The sequence below is a fragment of the Equus quagga genome, chromosome 6 (assembly GCF_021613505.1).
Source record: "Equus quagga isolate Etosha38 chromosome 6, UCLA_HA_Equagga_1.0, whole genome shotgun sequence".
Classification (NCBI taxonomy): domain Eukaryota; kingdom Metazoa; phylum Chordata; class Mammalia; order Perissodactyla; family Equidae; genus Equus; species Equus quagga.
In genome coordinates, this window is record NC_060272.1 from 89,742,024 (window position 1) to 89,759,623 (window position 17,600).

The window sequence follows — 17,600 nt, forward strand, 5'->3', positions numbered from 1 at the left end:
CTGTGTTGTTTTACAATAACCCTGTTCTAGGCCACCCCCCGTGGCCGTGGCCGAGTGGTTAAGGTCATGTGCTCTGCATCAGCGGCCTAGGGTTTGCCGGTTGGGATTCTGGGCACGGACTTAACACCGCTCATCAAGCCATGCTGAGGCAGCGTCCCAATAGAAGAACCTATAACTAGAATATACAGCTATGTACTGGGGGGCTTTGGAGAGGAAAAAACAAAAAAGAGGAAGATTGGCAACAGATGTTAGCTCAGGGCCAATCTTAAAAAAAAAGAAGGGAAAAAACCCCCAATAACCCTGTTCCCATGATACCTATGAGAAATGAAGATTAACTCTTCATTTGGAGTTTGTTTTGCTTGGATTTAAAATGGGTAAATTTTAAATCTAGTTCCAAAATATTTACTATCTTTCCCATTTTTCATTGGTTCTTCATATTCTTTAACTGATCATAAACCCTTGAGCTATAGGTTTGTTAAATAGAAAAAAAATGTTTTACTACTAGATGGGAAGTAGGAGGCAATGAAGGAAGCCAAGAGGAAGGGGATCTGAAGTACTCCATCTTGGGCACATGTAAGTATCTTCTTCTATCATCTAGGCATTTTAATGTCTACTGTTTCCTGTTTCTTCTTTTCCTCCTTCTCCCATATGTACAAAGAAAATGATGAGGAATTCTCAGTTTGCTAACTTAAATATAAGGTTTTTTAAAAAAAATCCTGGTTTTTATTTACATTTACTTGCCTGGTGCCTGTCTTTTAGGCCCAGCCTTTCTTTTTTTCTTCCGTCTTCTAGCTATACATGTACTGATTATTTAGATTGATGACTATAATTACAGCAGTCTTATAATTAATTCATTCTCTAATTGAGATATGTTTAAAGAATTTGGAATTCTTTACATGTTTTCTTTCTCTTTCTTGATGTTTTAGTCTTGTGCTACCATTCTTCCTGTTATCTAGGGTCAAAAAATCTTATCTTTGATTAATTCTTCTTTCATACCTCATATTCAGTGTTCCAAAACTTGGTTGGTCTTTTCTAAGATCTAGCTTTCTTTATTTTCTGCACTGCTATATTCTGGTCACGGTTCCTATATGTTGAGATTACAGTGGTTTAGCCAGACACATTGATTCTAAGTTCGCATTCTTGGAATATTCCAGTTTATTTCTTTAATATTATTTTTATCAGCATTCCTCTTTCATCTACCCTGAATCCCTAATTTTTAGGGAGTGTCTGGAAGCTAATTCTACGCTACCTGAATAATCTTATTTTCTATTATTCTCCAACATAGAGGATGGGGATTCTGATTTACTGCGTGTAACTCTTGTACCAGGCAAGCACTACGCTAGATACTTTACATATATTATAGCTTTAAGTCCTCAAAACTACCCTGCAAGGTTGATATTTCTATTTCCTTTTTATGTATGAAGAAACCGAGATTCATAGACGTTATAGAACTTGCCCAGGGTCACAGCTAGCATGGGTGGAATAGAATATAAATTATCCACCTGTGTGATCTCCCAAAGCCTGTATTTTTTCTGTATCTCTCATATTCTGTAGAATTCACCTTTTATTAGGTATCCCTTTCTTTGGTATCCCATAGTATACTTATTCTTGTTATACCTTTGTTCACGTGACTCTTTCCTCCTGAAATTTTTCTATTCCTTTTTCTACATATCCAAATTATATCTGTCATTTAAGGACCAACTTAAATTAGTTTCTTTTCCGTATGCTTCTCTGAATTCTATTTGTTGTTTATCTTTTGTCCCCACAATTTTTGGAGCACTTTTAATGTCTTATTCTATTTCCCATACTTTATATGTCTTAGTCTCCTTCTCCACCTGCAGTTGTGATTCTTTGAGGACAAAAATCATATTTATGCTGCTTCTTTAAAACCCTACAGGCAAAGTGCATAGAAGGTTCTCTCTAAATCCTTATTGGCTGATTGATCATGCAGTGACATTTTTGGAAGATTTGTTGTAGTTTTCAAAGATTTAAATTGAAATTTAAATCATTTTTCCTACTTATATTTCCTTGTATACTAGTTTGTGTTAATAATTAAAAGGTAAATTTAAGCTCTGAACTGCTACGTTTAGAACCAATTCTGAGGAGAGCCATGTTTTTCACTTTAAAATTTCCATTTTGGGGCCGGCCCCAAGGCGCAGTGGTTAAGTTCACATGTTCCGCTTGGGTGGCCCGGGGTTCGCCGGTTCGGATCCCGGGTGCAGACATGGCATTGCTTGGCAAGCCATGCTGTGGTAGGCATCCCGTATATAAAACAGAGGAAGATGGGCACGGATGTTAGCTCAGGGCCAATCTTCCTCAGCAAAAAGAGGAGGATTGGCAGCAGTTAGCTCAGGGCTAATCTTCCTCACAAAAAAAAAAGTTCCATTTCATTTAGTTTTTATCATGCTGTTAGAATCAGCTACTTTAATATTTATAGTTATATGAGTTAACATGAAAAAAAATAATGACATCTTGCAAGGCTCCAAACTTCTTAACCTATTCTCCTGCCTAGTAACTTATTTTTGGAATATCAGTCAGAATATGAGATATATTGGAAATAATCTTAAATGCCCTTTCCATAAGTGTTAAATGTCATTAATGTGTATTAAACACTTAGTGGTAAATTGAATCAGCTTTGTTCAGAATAAACTTGAGTAGTTTTGTTACTTTTTCTAAGTTGGAATGACTACTATGCTTTAAATATAGTGAAATAGTTTGTGTTCAGTTTGCTTTGAGTTTAGGTGGAGAAATTAATGTAAACTTCCTTTTTTGCTTACACGAATCCAATTACATTTTTCTAATTTCCCACGTATCCCTTTGAAACAGATTAGTCCTTTTTGGAGTTGGTTTCTGTTTTAGTTTAGTTTTTTTTATCGTTAAGCAACAGAAACAATTCTGATTAACTTTGGCAAAAAATAATTCGTTGAAAGGATACTGAGTAATTCACATATTTGAATTAAGAACTAAACAACTAGGTCCTGGGAAGGATGGAGACTAAGGATTTCTGGGGTGCTCAGAGGTTTGAACTAGTCGAACTAGTACTCTCACTTTTAGAGGGCTATCATCGGATGATTAAACCCCACTTGCTTTGTGTTTGTTCTTAAAATTTAATTCCGAGGACAGGAAAAAAAAGAGTTGGATCCCTTGCCCCCACCCTGTTGTAAGTGACTGTAGTGTGGATGTTTGTGTGGGTACGGGGGTGGGTGATATACAGGATTATGTGATTGACTGTCCTGCTAGAATCATAGGACTTTGGAATGAAGAGTAATTATTCAAAGGAATAAAGAAAGGGCTTCTGGACAGATCAAAACAAGAGATGTCCACTAAATTTATGATTTCATTATCTGGTATGGATAGGTCAACACACACTGGTGTACAAATCCAGGATGTTTACTCCTATCATGTTGCAACTTTCCCTATATTCACCTGCAGACATACTTTATCCCCATTGGTGGACAATCCAAAGTCCCATACAAATACTGTAGCAATTCTGTTTGGCATTTAGAAGTAATTCTTGGAGAGTAATTTGATTGGAGGGTGGTGGAAGCTAGATTGTAAGAAATTAAGGTGAGTTTGAGTGGTGAGAAGGAGAAACCAAAAGATATAGATCACAAAGAATCATTTTATTATAGTATCAGATAACTTTAAAGGTAGGGCAACCATATAAAAGGGATATAAGGATAGGAGTAAAATGATGCACTATAATTATTCTCTAACATCAGGCATATATGAGGACATTTGGTCACCTTATTTAAAGATTCTATACCTGTGGATTAGTCTATATTAAGAAAATGGTATGTGTTACAATGCTTACTGAGTTCTTTTTCAGTATTCTTATATTTTTGGGTAATAATCACTATTAAATTTTTTGGGTCTTAAACTGGATACTGTCTTTGACATCTATTGCAGTGTCAATTTCTTCATAAGATTTTTTAATTAAAAAGATTATATGATATACAACAGATAATGGACAATAAAAGGGGAAATAGAAATCTCAAAATTAGAAGCTTTTGCTTTGGTATCATCTGTAAAATACAGAATCCTCTACTTTGGCATGGATAGGTAACTTTGGAGAACCCAGATTGTTTTTTAATATACAGATGTGCGCTGCATAATGTTTTGGTTAACAATGGCCTGCATATCCAACGGTGGTCCAATAAGATTAGTACCATATAGTCTAGGTGTCTCGTAGACTATACTATCTAGATTTGTGTAAGTACTGAAGGGGAGGAAGAAATTTTCCCCTACCCTTCTAGGTTCTTCTTGCTGGTCTAAGAATTAAATTGATATGAGCTAGATTAACAAGATAATCAGGCTAAAATAATCCTCATTTTATTTTTTTATTTTTATTTTTTTTAAAGATTTTTTTTTTTTATTTTTCCTTTTTCTCCCAAAGCCCTCCGGTACATAGCTGTGTATTTTTAGTTGTGGGTCCCTCTAGTTGTGGCATGTGGGGTGCCGCCTCAGCATGGCTTGAAGAGCAGTGCCGTGTCCGCACCCAGGATTCGAACTGGCCAAACCCTGGGCCACCGAAGCAGAGCGCGCAAACTTAACCACTCGGCCATGGGGCTGGCCCCATAATCCTCATTTTAAAGAGACGCATTTTAGGGTAGCAGATTTTGTTCCCCGTCAGTACACTCTATGATGTTTGTACAACACACAATTGCCTAATGATGCATTTCTCAGAATGTATCCCCCTTGTTAAGTGACACATGACGGTATTTGTTTTCTTTTCTTATATATATTGTCATGGCTGTTCTGCTAGTGTGGTAAAATGCTATCATTATACCACATATCATGTATAATGCTATCATCTGTTTATTGTGAAACTTTTTTCTTCTTTTAGCTGACGTCTGAAATGTTTGAAGCAGATCTTGAGAAGGCATTGTTGCTAAGTAAATTAGAATATGAAGAACATAAAAAGGTATTTACACATTTATCAATTTAGATATTTTAGGTCTAAGCGGTCAAAGGTGAGGACCAACCTGTCTGAATTTTGTATAAAAGTTCTTTAAAGTTTGTCCTAAGAATTCGTCATTGTAGCAGAATATTATCGCAAAATTTTTATGATAAGCTTCCTCCTCAAGTTTTGAGAGACAACAGAAACATGTGGATTAATCTTTGTCTGGTGATTTGGAATGTTTAGTTAAGAAATTCCTCCACCCAAGATGAAAGGAAGAGAGGAAATGAAACCAACAGCCAGTGATTTACTTTAACTTATTTTAAATGAAGATATTTTCTATATAAGTAGATTTAAAAATTTAAGTAAGTATGAGTACAGGGACATCCATTAAGAGACCCTCTGCTGGAGATACACTACAATTAACTAAAATAAATGAGAGGACAGTTCTGATAATTTGGCCTTGTGAACTCAGCATTTGTCACTAAGCCATGATATTGGGCTGTGTGCTGAAATGCATTCTACAGCTTGTAACTGTGTAGGAACATTTAAATAAAAAGTACTGTTGGTTTCCAGTTTCTGTATTTAAATTGAACATTTGTATTATCTTCATATTATTTAACATTTTAGTCCTTTACATGTATTGGGAATTTTTTTTGGTCCATAAAAGTCATTCAACTTGTAGTTACTCAGTGGTTGATCATAAATGTCCTCTGGTCATGCTTAAGGGCCTATGTCATTGTACACTAGCTCCTTCACTCAAGATGAAGGGAAGAGAGGAATTAAAATTTACAACAGATGATTTTTCTGTTTATTTATAGTTCAAGGGAAGAGGATGAAAGTTGCCAGTAAAATGACTTTGTACACTGTATGTGTTAGTTTCACTTTTCCATGTCACTATTCCTGTTATCTTGATTAATCAAGAATAAGTAATCCTTATTGTTACCTGTCCATTTAGACATAAAGCTGGCAATGGATACAGCTAGCTTTACTGCGATTTAATCATTTAAGTGGACTTTCAGGTTACAATGGAAAAGTCCTCCTGACTTGCTCAATTTGAAGATAAAGTTTATCAAATAGAACATTATCATACAATAATGGTTTGTTGTTATTAGATATATGTCTAGATTCTAAAACTAAAAAGATTGGCTGATCTACAGAGGAGGAGTAGAGTAGATGGTATTGATAAGATACCATGCTCCCAGCCAGTTTTCTTGGCACAGTCATAGGCCTAGTACCAAAAAGCATTGGTTTTATCAGATAATAATGACTCTCAGAGAATGGAGGAACTCCTTTTTTATGTGATGGCTAGTTTGATATGATTACATTGATACAGTCATTGAGTTTTAAGTCAATATTCCAGTAAAATAACTATAGTTATTCTAGCCTAAGAATTTTTATAATAACTAAAGTTTGGGATGGCATTTTCTATTCTGTTCTATCACTCATTCACCAAATATTTTTTTGAATAGTCTAAATGTGCTAGGTACACAATATAAAGATAAAGATATGGTCCCAGCCCTTGAGTTTAGTGGAGGGAGACATACATGTAATTATAACGTATATTATTGAGAGATGTATATTCTCAGTGCAGTGGGAATTCAGAATGTTAGAATTTTCTGTGCCTTTATTGGGGATGGGTTTTAGGAAAGGATTCTTAATGAGTTTTACTAGATTTATTAGAAGTTCACTGGTAGGCATTCTCAGGGAAGGAGTGGCAAGTATACAAGATAATATACATGTGAAAGAGTATAGCATATTTGGAAAACTACAACTTAGGGACCCAGGGTTGCTGGAGATACTGACAAAAGGATAGGATATAGAGAACCTCACGTACCATGCTAAGGAGATTGGGTTTTATACATCTGTTAGCAGAGAGCTATTGAATATTTTTAACTTTTAGATTGATTTAGAGTTTTAGTTTTAGAAACTCATGCTGTAGCACTGTGGAAGATACATTGAGGGGCTAAAATTAGAGGGTGTTGCAGTGTCAAGCAAAAGAAGACAGGAGAAATGACAGAAGGTGTGAAGAAAAGACGATAGGTTGAGATCTTTAGCAGAGAAACTCAACAAGATCTAGTGACTAATTTGGATATAAAGTGTGTAGAACAGTAGGCAAGAATGACTCTGAGGTTTCTAGGCTGGGTGGTTGTGTAGATGTTAGTGGCATTAAACAAGGTGCTTACTTAGAGGATGATGTAGGGAAGGCAGAGTGAGCATATGTAGTCTGGAGATGCTTATTAAACATTCCAGTTGAGTTGTCTGTACATACAGAAATCATCAGTGTATAGGTAGAACTTTAACTTAGAATTTGAGGAACGGTGGGTATAAAGCCTAAGAAGAACAGCTTAAGAATGGAATAATGGTGAACAGCAGCTACATCTTTAAGAACAGAGTTGGGAAAAGAGAAGCCAGTGAAGGAGACTTACGAGTAGTCAGAAGTATATTGAAAAACCTAAGACATGCTTGAAACAATAATGTCTTTTGGATTTACCATTGGAGGGGAGGTTGACCTTAATTTTAGTGTCAGAAAACGGCAGAAGCCAGATTTCAGGGGAGTGAGAAAGGAAATTGACTGTAGATTATTTATTTTTTTTATTTTTTATTTTTTTTAAAGATTTTATTTTTTCCTTTTTCTCCCCAAAGCCCCCCGGTACATAGTTGTGTATTCTTCGTTGTGGGTTCCTCTAGTTGTGGCATGTGGGACGCTGCCTCAGCGTGGTCTGACGAGCAGTGCCATGTCCGCGCCCAGGATTCGAACCGACGAAACACTGGGCCGCCTGCAGCGGAGCGCGCGAACTTAACCACTCGGCCACGGGGCCAGCCCCCTGACTGTAGATTATTGTCTTAAGTTTGCTCCTGAAGTGGAGAAGGAGGAGAAGAAAGAGGCAACTAGGAGGGTTTATAGATCAAGACGTAACTTTTTGCTTTTATTTTAATGTTTAAGAGTCAAGAGATTGAGTGTATAAATTAAAGTGTATCCTTATATATAATTTGGCTAAAGTAAGTTTTTATTTCTTATTTGCCTTTTATCTTAAAAAAATTTTTTAAAGACATATTACCTATTGGTGAGTTGATTTTATTAGTGTAAACCAAGCTTAATTATCATTGGTAATTCTTTTTAGGAGTATGAAAATGCTGAAAATGCTTCAACTCAGTCAAAAGTGATGAATAAAAAAGATAAAAGAAAGAACCATCAGGGAAAAGACAAACCTCTCACGATATCACTAAAAGATTTTCAATCTGAAGGTAATATATGTATGAAATCTGTTATGCTAGAAAAACTATCCTAAGTCTTTGTATACTTAAGTTGTAAGTACTTTTTTAATCTAATTTTTAAAATAAGTAAAGTGGTTTTGTTAATGTGTTATTTAGAATATAAAATGTCAACCTGTTTGGAAATAAACCATTTGGGGGTAGTAGTTTAAAATTAGTCATTAATACCCCATAAAACTAGATTGATATTTCTGAATTTGTCCCTTTTTTAAAGCTCACTGAAAATAAAAATTGACATTTGCAGTTTTTGAGTCATCTTGAAACATATTATTGTCTTTATACATACAGTGATTTGGCTGGCTTTAGACCAGGAAGAGCATCTTCAGGTTTCATCCCATTATTGGTCCACCTCTTCAAGTTGTCTGGAACTACAGCTTAGAAAATTGACATACAGATTTTTAGAATGAGACTTATTACCAGAAAACTCTTTATAATATCATTTGTATTTTTGTTATCAAACAGAAAATACTGAAGAAAATTATACCATCCACCAAATTTTTGAAGATAAGACCATAAAGCATATTGTTTTTGATATGGGAAATGGTGAAAACCCTAAATCAGTACTGTATAATATAGTAGCCACTATTCATGTATGGCAGCTTAAAGGTAAATTAATAAAGAAAAACTAAAATAAGAAATTCCTTAGTTGCATTAGCTACATTTCACATGCTCAGTAGCCACTTGTGACTAGTAGCTTCCATATTAGACAGCACAGATCTAGAACATTACCATCATCACAGAAAATCGTATTGAACAACACTGTTCTTATATCAATCAAAATAGTTGGTGACCAGATGAACAGCTGTTTGTTCATTTACATAGCAATCTATTTGATTAATATGAATTTAGCCTTGACGCTACAGTGGGCATTTGTTCCATGAGGATTAATAATACCCCGGCAATAATCTAAAAAAAAAAAAGCCTAAATACTTTACTGTTTTCGGAAACAAGCTTATCTGTGAAATTAAGAGTAAGTTTAGAAGATTATATTGCTTTCCTTTAAGGATCAGGAAAGTTTTTCCTGCAGTCTGCCTCTCTGATTAAGTTGCTTTGTTTTGGGGTTAAGAAAATAGATATATGGGGGCCGGCCCCATGGCATAGTGGTTAAGTTCAGCACTCTCTGCTTTGGAAGCCCAGGTTCACAGGTTCGAATTGTGGGCACAGACCTACACCACTTGTCAGCCATGCTGTGGCAGCGACCTACGTGTAAAGTGGAGGAGGATTGGCACGGATGTTAGCTCAGGGCTAATCTTCCTCAGGGGAAAAAAAAAGATTTATGTTAAAATAAAATTTCTAGTTTAAGAAAGATTTTATGTAAGAAATATATTTCATTAAAAACTAGGCAGAAACATGCAAAGAATGCTTTTTAAAACTCCTAATTTATTTTCCATATGTTTGATATTTTAAGTGCTATGTAAATTTATTAGATGGATTAAGAAAGATATCAGTGTGTGATACTGTTAAAGGAAGCTACAGAAGTATTACAAGACATGATTAACACAGTCATGATTCTTTCTTGGGTTCTGGCATCACATTGTATGCTAAGTAGAACATGCTAGAAGAATGACTGTACTATAATTCGGTAGTTTGATCTGAAACTTGTGATTTTCACATTTATTGTGTTTATGGACTCTATTCTGATCGATGGATACTTCAGAGAACTGGACTAGCTTTTAGATCCTCAATTGTAAGAAAGCTATTCTATTAGATGATTTTTAGTCTTTGAGGATGGAAAATTTCTGCTGTGTGCAAGAAGCATTGTTAAATATTAGATATCCTCATCATCTCCAATTTAAATAAGAACGCTTGCTCCCTCTTTGTACTTTAGTTTCAGCCTTATATCTGTGTGGATTCCATTATGTCTTCTTTTTCCTCATTCTGTAATCCCTTTCCAGAAATGCTGTGTTGTTACTGATTTGTTTAATCTTGATAAATATGTTACAGCTTCTTTTGGGTGTTCATTCTAGAAATATACATCAATTTTTAGGAGTTTTTTCATAGTATTATCAAATCACTGTAAGGTATATTTTTAAAATTAAAACACTAGCTAATGGTTTTAAAGGACACAAATTACTACTCTACTTTTTATTTTATTCCACAAAGGCAGTGATCTGTACAGTTTTTGCAGTTATAGTACCCTGTGGTTTGATTTTAAACAGATTTGTCCCCACTCAAGTCTCCCCCGGCCAAAAAATTACATGAAACCAAAACCTTAAATTATATGGAATTCAAATGTTTAAAATTTAATAATACTGCTTCATATGTGTGGCATTTGCTGGGATAATAAGACCTAGTCTCTGACTAGAGCAAATTAGTAATTACAAACTTAATTTTAATATCTTATCCCTGGGAAAGTAAATATGACGAGTCCTAGATAACCCCCAAAAGACTTCTATAACTCTTATTATAATTTTGAAATTCTTTGCAATTACTTTAAGTATTTTTTTACCTATTAAAATACTTTAATTTCTTCAATGAAGTCTCATCATTTTTTTTTTCCTTTACAGATCACATTAGTAAAAAGACTGAGGTAAGTGTTACTGTGACTATCTTTATTCTGGAAAACACGATGATTTTAAGAATAATACATATATTTTTTAGTTGAGGTCATAATGGTTTATAATGTGTAATTTCAGGTGTACATTATTGTTTATCAGTTTCTGTATAGACTGCATCGTGTTCACCACCAATAGTCTTATTTTTATCTGTCACCATACATATATGCCCCTTTATCCCTTTCACCCTACCCTCCCCGATCCTGTTCCCCTCTGGTAACCACTAATATGTTCTCTTTATCCATGTGTTTGTTTATCTTCCATATATGAGTGAAGTCATGCAGTGTTTGTCTTTCTCTGTCTGGCTTATTTCACTTAACATCATACCCTCAAGATCCTTCCATGTTGTTGCAAATGGGACAATTTTGTCTTTTTTTTTTTTTTGGTGAGAAAGCTTGGTCATGAGCTAACATCTGTTGCCATTCTTCCTCTTTTTGCTTGAGGAAGATTAGCCCTGAGCTAACATCTGTGCCAATCTTCCTCTATTTTGTATGTGGGACACCACCACAGCATGGCTTTCATGACTGGTGTGTAGGTTCACCCCGGGATCTGAACCTGCAAACCCTGAGCTGCCGAAACAGAGTGCGCCAACTTAGCCACTACGCCCCAAGACCAGCCCCTATTTTGTCTTTTTTAATGGCTGAGTAGTATTCCATTGTATGTAGATAACACATCTTCTCTATCCATTCAGCAGTTGAAGGATACTTGGGTTACTTCCATGCCTTGGCTATTGTGACTAATGTTGCAGTGAACATAGAGATGCATAAATCTATTTGAATTGTTGATTTAAAATTCTTTGGATAAATACCTAGTAGTGGGATAGCTGGATCGTATGCTATGTCTATTTTTAATTTTTTGAGAAATCTTCATTCTGTTTTCCGTAGTGGCTGCACCAGTTTGCATTCCCATCAGCAGTGTATGAGGGTTCCCTTTTCTCCATGTCCTCTCTAATATTTGTTACTTTTTGTCTTGGTAATTATAACCATTCTGACAGGTGCATGGTGATATCTCATTGTGGTTTTGATTTGCATTTCCCTGATAATTAGTGATGTTGAACATCTTTTCATGTGCCTGTTGGCCACTTGTATATTTTCTTTGGAAAACTGTTCATATCCTCTGCCCATTTTTTGATCGGGTTGTTTGTTTTGTTGTTGTTGAGTTGTGTGAGTTATTTATATATTTTGGAAATTAACCCCTTGTCAGATATATGATTTACCAATATTTTCTCCCAGTTGGTGGGTTAGGTTGTCTTTTCGTTTTCTTCTTGGTTTCCTTGCTTTGCAGAAGATTTTTAGTCTGATGTAGTCCAATTTGTTTATTTTTTTCTTTTGTTTCCCTTTCCTGGGTAGACGTGGTATTTGAAAAGATACTGCTAAGACCGATGTCAAAGAGTGTGCTGCCTATATGTTCTTCTATGAGTTTTATGGTTTCAGGTCTTACCTTCAAGTCTTTAATCCATTTTGAGTTAATTTTTGTGTATGGTATAAGATACTTGTCTACCTTCATTCTTTTGCATGTGGCTGTCCAGTTTTCCCAACACCATTTATTGAAGAGACTTTCCTTTCTCCACTGTATGTTCTTGGCTCCTTTGTCGAAGATTAGCTGTCCGTAGATGTGTGGTTTTATTTCTGGGCTTTCAGTTCTGTTCCACTCATCTGTGTGTCAGTTTTTGTGCCAGTACTGTGCTGTTTTGATTATTTTAGCTTTGTAGTATATTTTGAAATCAGGGATTGTGATGCCTCCAGCTTTGTTCTTTTTTCTCAAGATTACTTTGGCTATTTGGGGTCTTTCTTGTTGCATATAAATTTTAGGATTCTTTGGTCTATTTCCATCAAGAAGGTCATTGGGCTTCTGATTAGGATTGCATTGAATCTGGAGATTGCTTTAGATAATATGGACATTTTAACTATGTTTATTCTTCTAATCCATGAGCCTGGAATATCTTTCCATTTCTTTATATATTCTTCAGTTTCTTTCAATAATGTCTTAGTTTTCAGTGTATAGGTCTCACACCTCTTTGGTTCAATTTATTCCTAGATATTTTATTCTTTTTGTTGCGATTGTAAATGGGATTGTATTTTTCTCTTTCTGCTAGTTCGTTATTAGTGTGTAGAAATGCAACTGATTTTCTAAGTTTTTTTTTTTTGTACCCTACAACTTTGCTGTAGTTTTTGATTATTTATAATAGTTTTCTGATGGATTCTTTAGGGTTTTCTATATATAGAATCATGTCATCTGCAAACAGCGAGAGTTTTACTTCTTCCTTTCTAGTTTGGATCTGTTTTCTTTCTTTTTCTTGCCTGGTTGCTCTGGCCAAAACCTCCAGTACTATGTTGAATAGGAGTGGTGAGAGTGGGCACCCTTGTCTTGTTCCTGCTGTCAGAGGGATGGCTTTCACTTTTTCACCATTGAGTATGATGTTGGCTGTGGGGTTTGTCATATGTGGTCTTTATCATATTGAGGTACTTTCCTTCTGTACTCACTTTATTGAGAGTTTTTATCATAAATAGATGCTGTATCTTGTCAAATGCTTTCTCTGCATCTATTGAGATGATCATGTGATTTTTATTCCTCATTTTGTTAATGTGGTGTATCACTTCGATTGACTTGTGGATGTTGAACTATCCCTGTGTCCCTGGCATAAGTCCCCCTTGATCATGGTGTATGATCCTTTTAATGTATTGCTGTATTCGGTTTGCCAGTATTTTGTTGAGGATTTTTGTATCTATTTTTCATCAGCACTATTGGCCTTTAATTTTCCTTCTTTGTGTTGTCCATGTCTGGCTTTGGGATTAGGGTGATGTTGGCCTCATAGGATAAGTTAGGAAGTGTCCCATCTTCTTCAGTTTTTTGGATAGTTTGAGAAGGATAGGTATTAAATCTTTTGTTTTTTTCTTGAGGAAGATCAGCCCTGAGGTAACATCTGTGCCAGTCCTCCTCCACTTTATGTGTGGGTCGCCACCACAGCATGGCATGACAAGTGGTGTAGTTACGTCCTGGGATCTGAACCTGTGAATCCGGGCCACTGAAGCGGAGTGTACCTAACTTAACCACTGTGCCATGGAGCTGGCCCTAAATCTTCTTTGAATGTTTGGTAGAATTCTTCAGAGAAGAAATCTGGTCCTGGGCTTTTGTTTTTGGTGAGGTTTTTGATTATTGTCTCAGTTTCTTTACTTGTAATTGGTCTATTCACATGCTCTCTTTCTTCTTAATTCAGTGTTGGGAGGTTATATGAGTCTAAGGATTTATCTATTATAAGTTGGCATATAGTTTTTCATACTATTCTCTTATAATCCTTTGTATTTATGTGGTATCCATTGTTATTTCTCCTCTTTCATTTCTAATTTTATTTATTTGAGCATTCTCTCCTTTTTTCTTAGTGAGTCTGGCCACGGGTTTATCAATTTTGTTTATCTTCTCAAAGAACCAGCTCTTAGTCTCATTAATCCTCTCTATTGTTTTCTTAGTCTCTATTTCATTTATTTCTGCTCTAATTTTTATTATTTCCCTCCTTCTGATGACTTTGGGATTTGTTTGTTTTTCTTTTTCTAGTTATGTTAGGTGTAGTTTAGGATTAGTTATTTGAGATTTTTCTTGTTTGTTGAGGTGGGCCTGTATTGCTATGAATTTCTGTCTTATAACTGCTTTTGTTGCATCCCATAAATGTTGGTATGGAGACATTTTCATTTGTCTCCAGGTATTTTTTGATTTCTCCTTTGATTTCTTCATTGATCCAGTGGTTGTTCAGTAGCATGTTGTTTAGTCTCCAGATATTTGTGACTTTCCCAGCTTTTTTCTTGTAGTGGATTTCCAGTTTCATAGCACTGTGGTTGGAAAAGATGCTTGATATGATTTCCTCTTCTTAAATTTATTGAGCTTGCCTTGTTTCCCATCATAAGGTCTGTCTTTGAGAATAGAAGAATGTGTATTCTGCTGTTTTGGATGGAATGTTCTCTATATATCTGTTAAGTCCATCTGCTCAAGTGTTTCATTTTAATCCACTATTTCCTTGTTGACTTTCTCTCTGGATGATCTGTCCATTGATAAGTGGGTTGTTGAGTCCCGTCAACAACCTTATTGTGTTACTGTTAATTTCTCTCTTTAGATCTGCTAATAGTCGGTTTATATATTTTGGTGCTCCTGTGTTAGGTGCCTGTATATTCATAAGTGTTATGTCTTCTTGGTGGAAAGTCCTTTTATGATTATGTACTGCCCCTCTTTGTTTCTCATTGTCATTTTTATCTTGAATTCTGCTTTGTCTTATATAGTATGGCAACACCAGCTTTCTTTTGTTTACCATTTGCTTTGAGTATTGTCTTCCCTCTGAGCCTGTGTTCGTCTTTAGAGCTGAGCTATGTTTCCTGGAGGCAGTATATTGTTGGGTCTTGTTTTTTAATCCATCCAGCCACTCTGTGTGTTTCTATTGGAGAATTTAATCTGTTTACATTTAGAGTGATTATTGATCTATGAGGGCTTAATATTTTCATTTTATCTCTTGTTTTCCAGTTCTATATTTCTGTTGTTTCTTTTCCCTTATATTTCTGACTGCCATTTGAGTTTGGTGCTTTTCTGTGGTGGTTTTCTCAGTTTTCTCTTTATTTATGAATTGTGGCTCTGTTCTGATTTTTGTTTAGTGGTTACCATGATGTTTGTATAAAAGATCTCATAGATGAGATAGGCCATTTTCTGATAGCCTCTTAGCTCCATTAGCCTAAGTAGGTTCCATCCCTTTTATCTTCCCCTTCCGAGTTGTCACAAATTATTCTGTTGTGTGATTTGTGCCTAAATTGCAGTGTTTATAGTTATTTTTGATGCTTTCTTTCCTCTATCTTTTATGTTACAATTAACTGTTTGCTAACCTGTTCTGATAGAGAGCTGCAGTCTTTTGATTTTGTCTATTTATCTCCTAGCTCAAGGCATTGTAGACCTTTGGCTTCTTGTTTCAGATATGAGGGCTTCCTTTATCATTTCTTGTAAGGGGAGTCTAGTGGCGATGAACTCCCTCAGCTTTTGTTTATCTGGGGAAGCTTGTAGTTTTCCATTTTATCTGAAGGATTTTTGGCTGATAGTTTTTGTCTTTCAGTATTTTGAATATATCATTCACTTCTCTCCTAGCCTGTAAAGTTTCTATTGAGAAATCCGCTGAAAGCGTGATAGGGGTTCCTTTGTATGTTATTTTTTTTTGCCTTGCTGCCCTTAATATTTTTTTCTTTGTCATTAACTTTTGCTAGTTTTACTATTGTATGCCTTGGAGAAGGTCTTTTGCATTGATGTAATTAGGAGTTCTATTGGCTTCATTAAGTCCAGTTCTTTCCGCAGGTTTCGGAAGTTTCCAGCTATTATTTCTTTTAACAAGCTCTCTGCTCCTTTCTCCCTCACTTCTCCCTCTGGAATACCTGTAATCCTTATGTTGCTTCTCCTAATTGAGTTGGATATTTCTTGAGGAATTCCTTCATTTTTAAAAATATCTTAGTTCTCTCTCCTCCACCTGAAGCATTTCTCTATTTCTGTCCTCTGAACCACTAATTCTGTGCTCTATAACATCAGCTCTATTTTTTTAAGGATTCCGGGTTATTTTTTATCTCGTTGATTGTGTCTTCATATCCAAAATTTCTGGCATTTTGTTTTTTATAATTTCAATCACTTTGGTGAAATGCTCCCTCTACTCATTAATTTTGTTCCTGAGCTCATTGAACTGTCTTTTTGAGTTTTCTTGTAACTTGTTGAGATTCTTTATGGCAGCTCTTTTGAATTCTCTGTCATTTATATTGTAAATTTCTGTGACTTCAGGATTGGTTTCTGGAGACTTGTCATTTTTCTTCTGCTCTGAAGTGTTACTGTAATTTTTCATGGTGTTTGGTGAACTGATCCTTTGCTAGCACATTTGTGGTAGTATCAGGTCACAGATTCCACCTGCTACTGCTGGGAGGAAGCAGGAGCTGTGTTTCTGTTCCCACCCCATCTACTGGAAGTTGTGCAGGTACAGTGGGTGCTCCCATAGGCTGGGGTAGCATTGGTGTGCATTCCAGATTGCCGCTGCCTCTGCTTACAGTGGCACTGGCTGCTGTGCTTGGTGGGTGGGGCTTCTTTGCAAGGTGCAAGCCAGGACTACTTGTTAGGGCTGTGGCAGCACAGTGGATGCTCTTGCTGGCCAGGAAAGTATTTGCATGCATGTGCAGGGCTGCTGCTACCTCTTCTTACAGTCATGCTGAGGCACATTCCCCCTTGCAGGGCCATGGTGGCATAGTGGGCACTCCTGGCAGCTGGGAAAGCATTTGTGCTCGTGTGCAGGGCTGTTGCCACCTCTCACAGTCACGCTGAGGCACTTTCCCACTGGCAGGGCTGCGGTGCCACAGTCCACACTCCTGCCAGCCAGGATAGCATTTGCCCTCAGGCTGGGCTGTCCTTGCCTCCTGTTTGGTAGTGCCGGCCATTGTGTGAAGACCTGTGACCTGGCTCACTGCTGCGGGAAGAGCTAGGGGAGTGCTTGCTTATCTCCACTGCTTCCTGGGGACCCAGTCCATCCACCTTCAGATGTATAGCTGCATGAGTCTCTCAGACAGCCTCTTGTGCTATGTGGGTATCCTCTGTTGGTCAGTGGATGTTTGTTTAGTTGTAATTCAAATGGGGAAAGATAAAGGGAACAGCTTTCTCCACTATGTTTCTGACATACTCCGTTTAGATCAAGAATGATACTTTAATGTTTATCAGTAAATCTGGGTTTTTTTTTTGTTTTTTTTTTTTTTTTCTCCTGAGGAAGATTCTCCATGAGCTAACATCTGTGCCAGTCTTCCTCTAATTTGTATGTGGGTCGCTGCCACAGCATGGCTACTGACAAGTGATGTAGGTCTGCACCCAGGAACCAAATC

The 17,600-nt window shown here is 36.3% G+C and overlaps 1 protein-coding gene across 3 annotated transcripts in view; it reads left to right on the forward strand.

The window, feature by feature from the left end:
- GKAP1 (G kinase anchoring protein 1) overlaps nucleotides 1–17,600 on the forward strand; it is an 87,636-nt gene that overhangs the window by 16,601 nt on the left and 53,435 nt on the right. For all 3 annotated transcript variants that reach the window (XM_046664345.1, XM_046664344.1, XM_046664346.1), the window contains 3 exons: nucleotides 4,847–4,924; nucleotides 8,026–8,149; nucleotides 10,684–10,706. In XM_046664345.1, coding sequence (XP_046520301.1) covers nucleotides 4,847–4,924; nucleotides 8,026–8,149; nucleotides 10,684–10,706 — 225 coding nt within the window. The remainder of the gene's footprint in view (nucleotides 1–4,846; nucleotides 4,925–8,025; nucleotides 8,150–10,683; nucleotides 10,707–17,600) is intronic.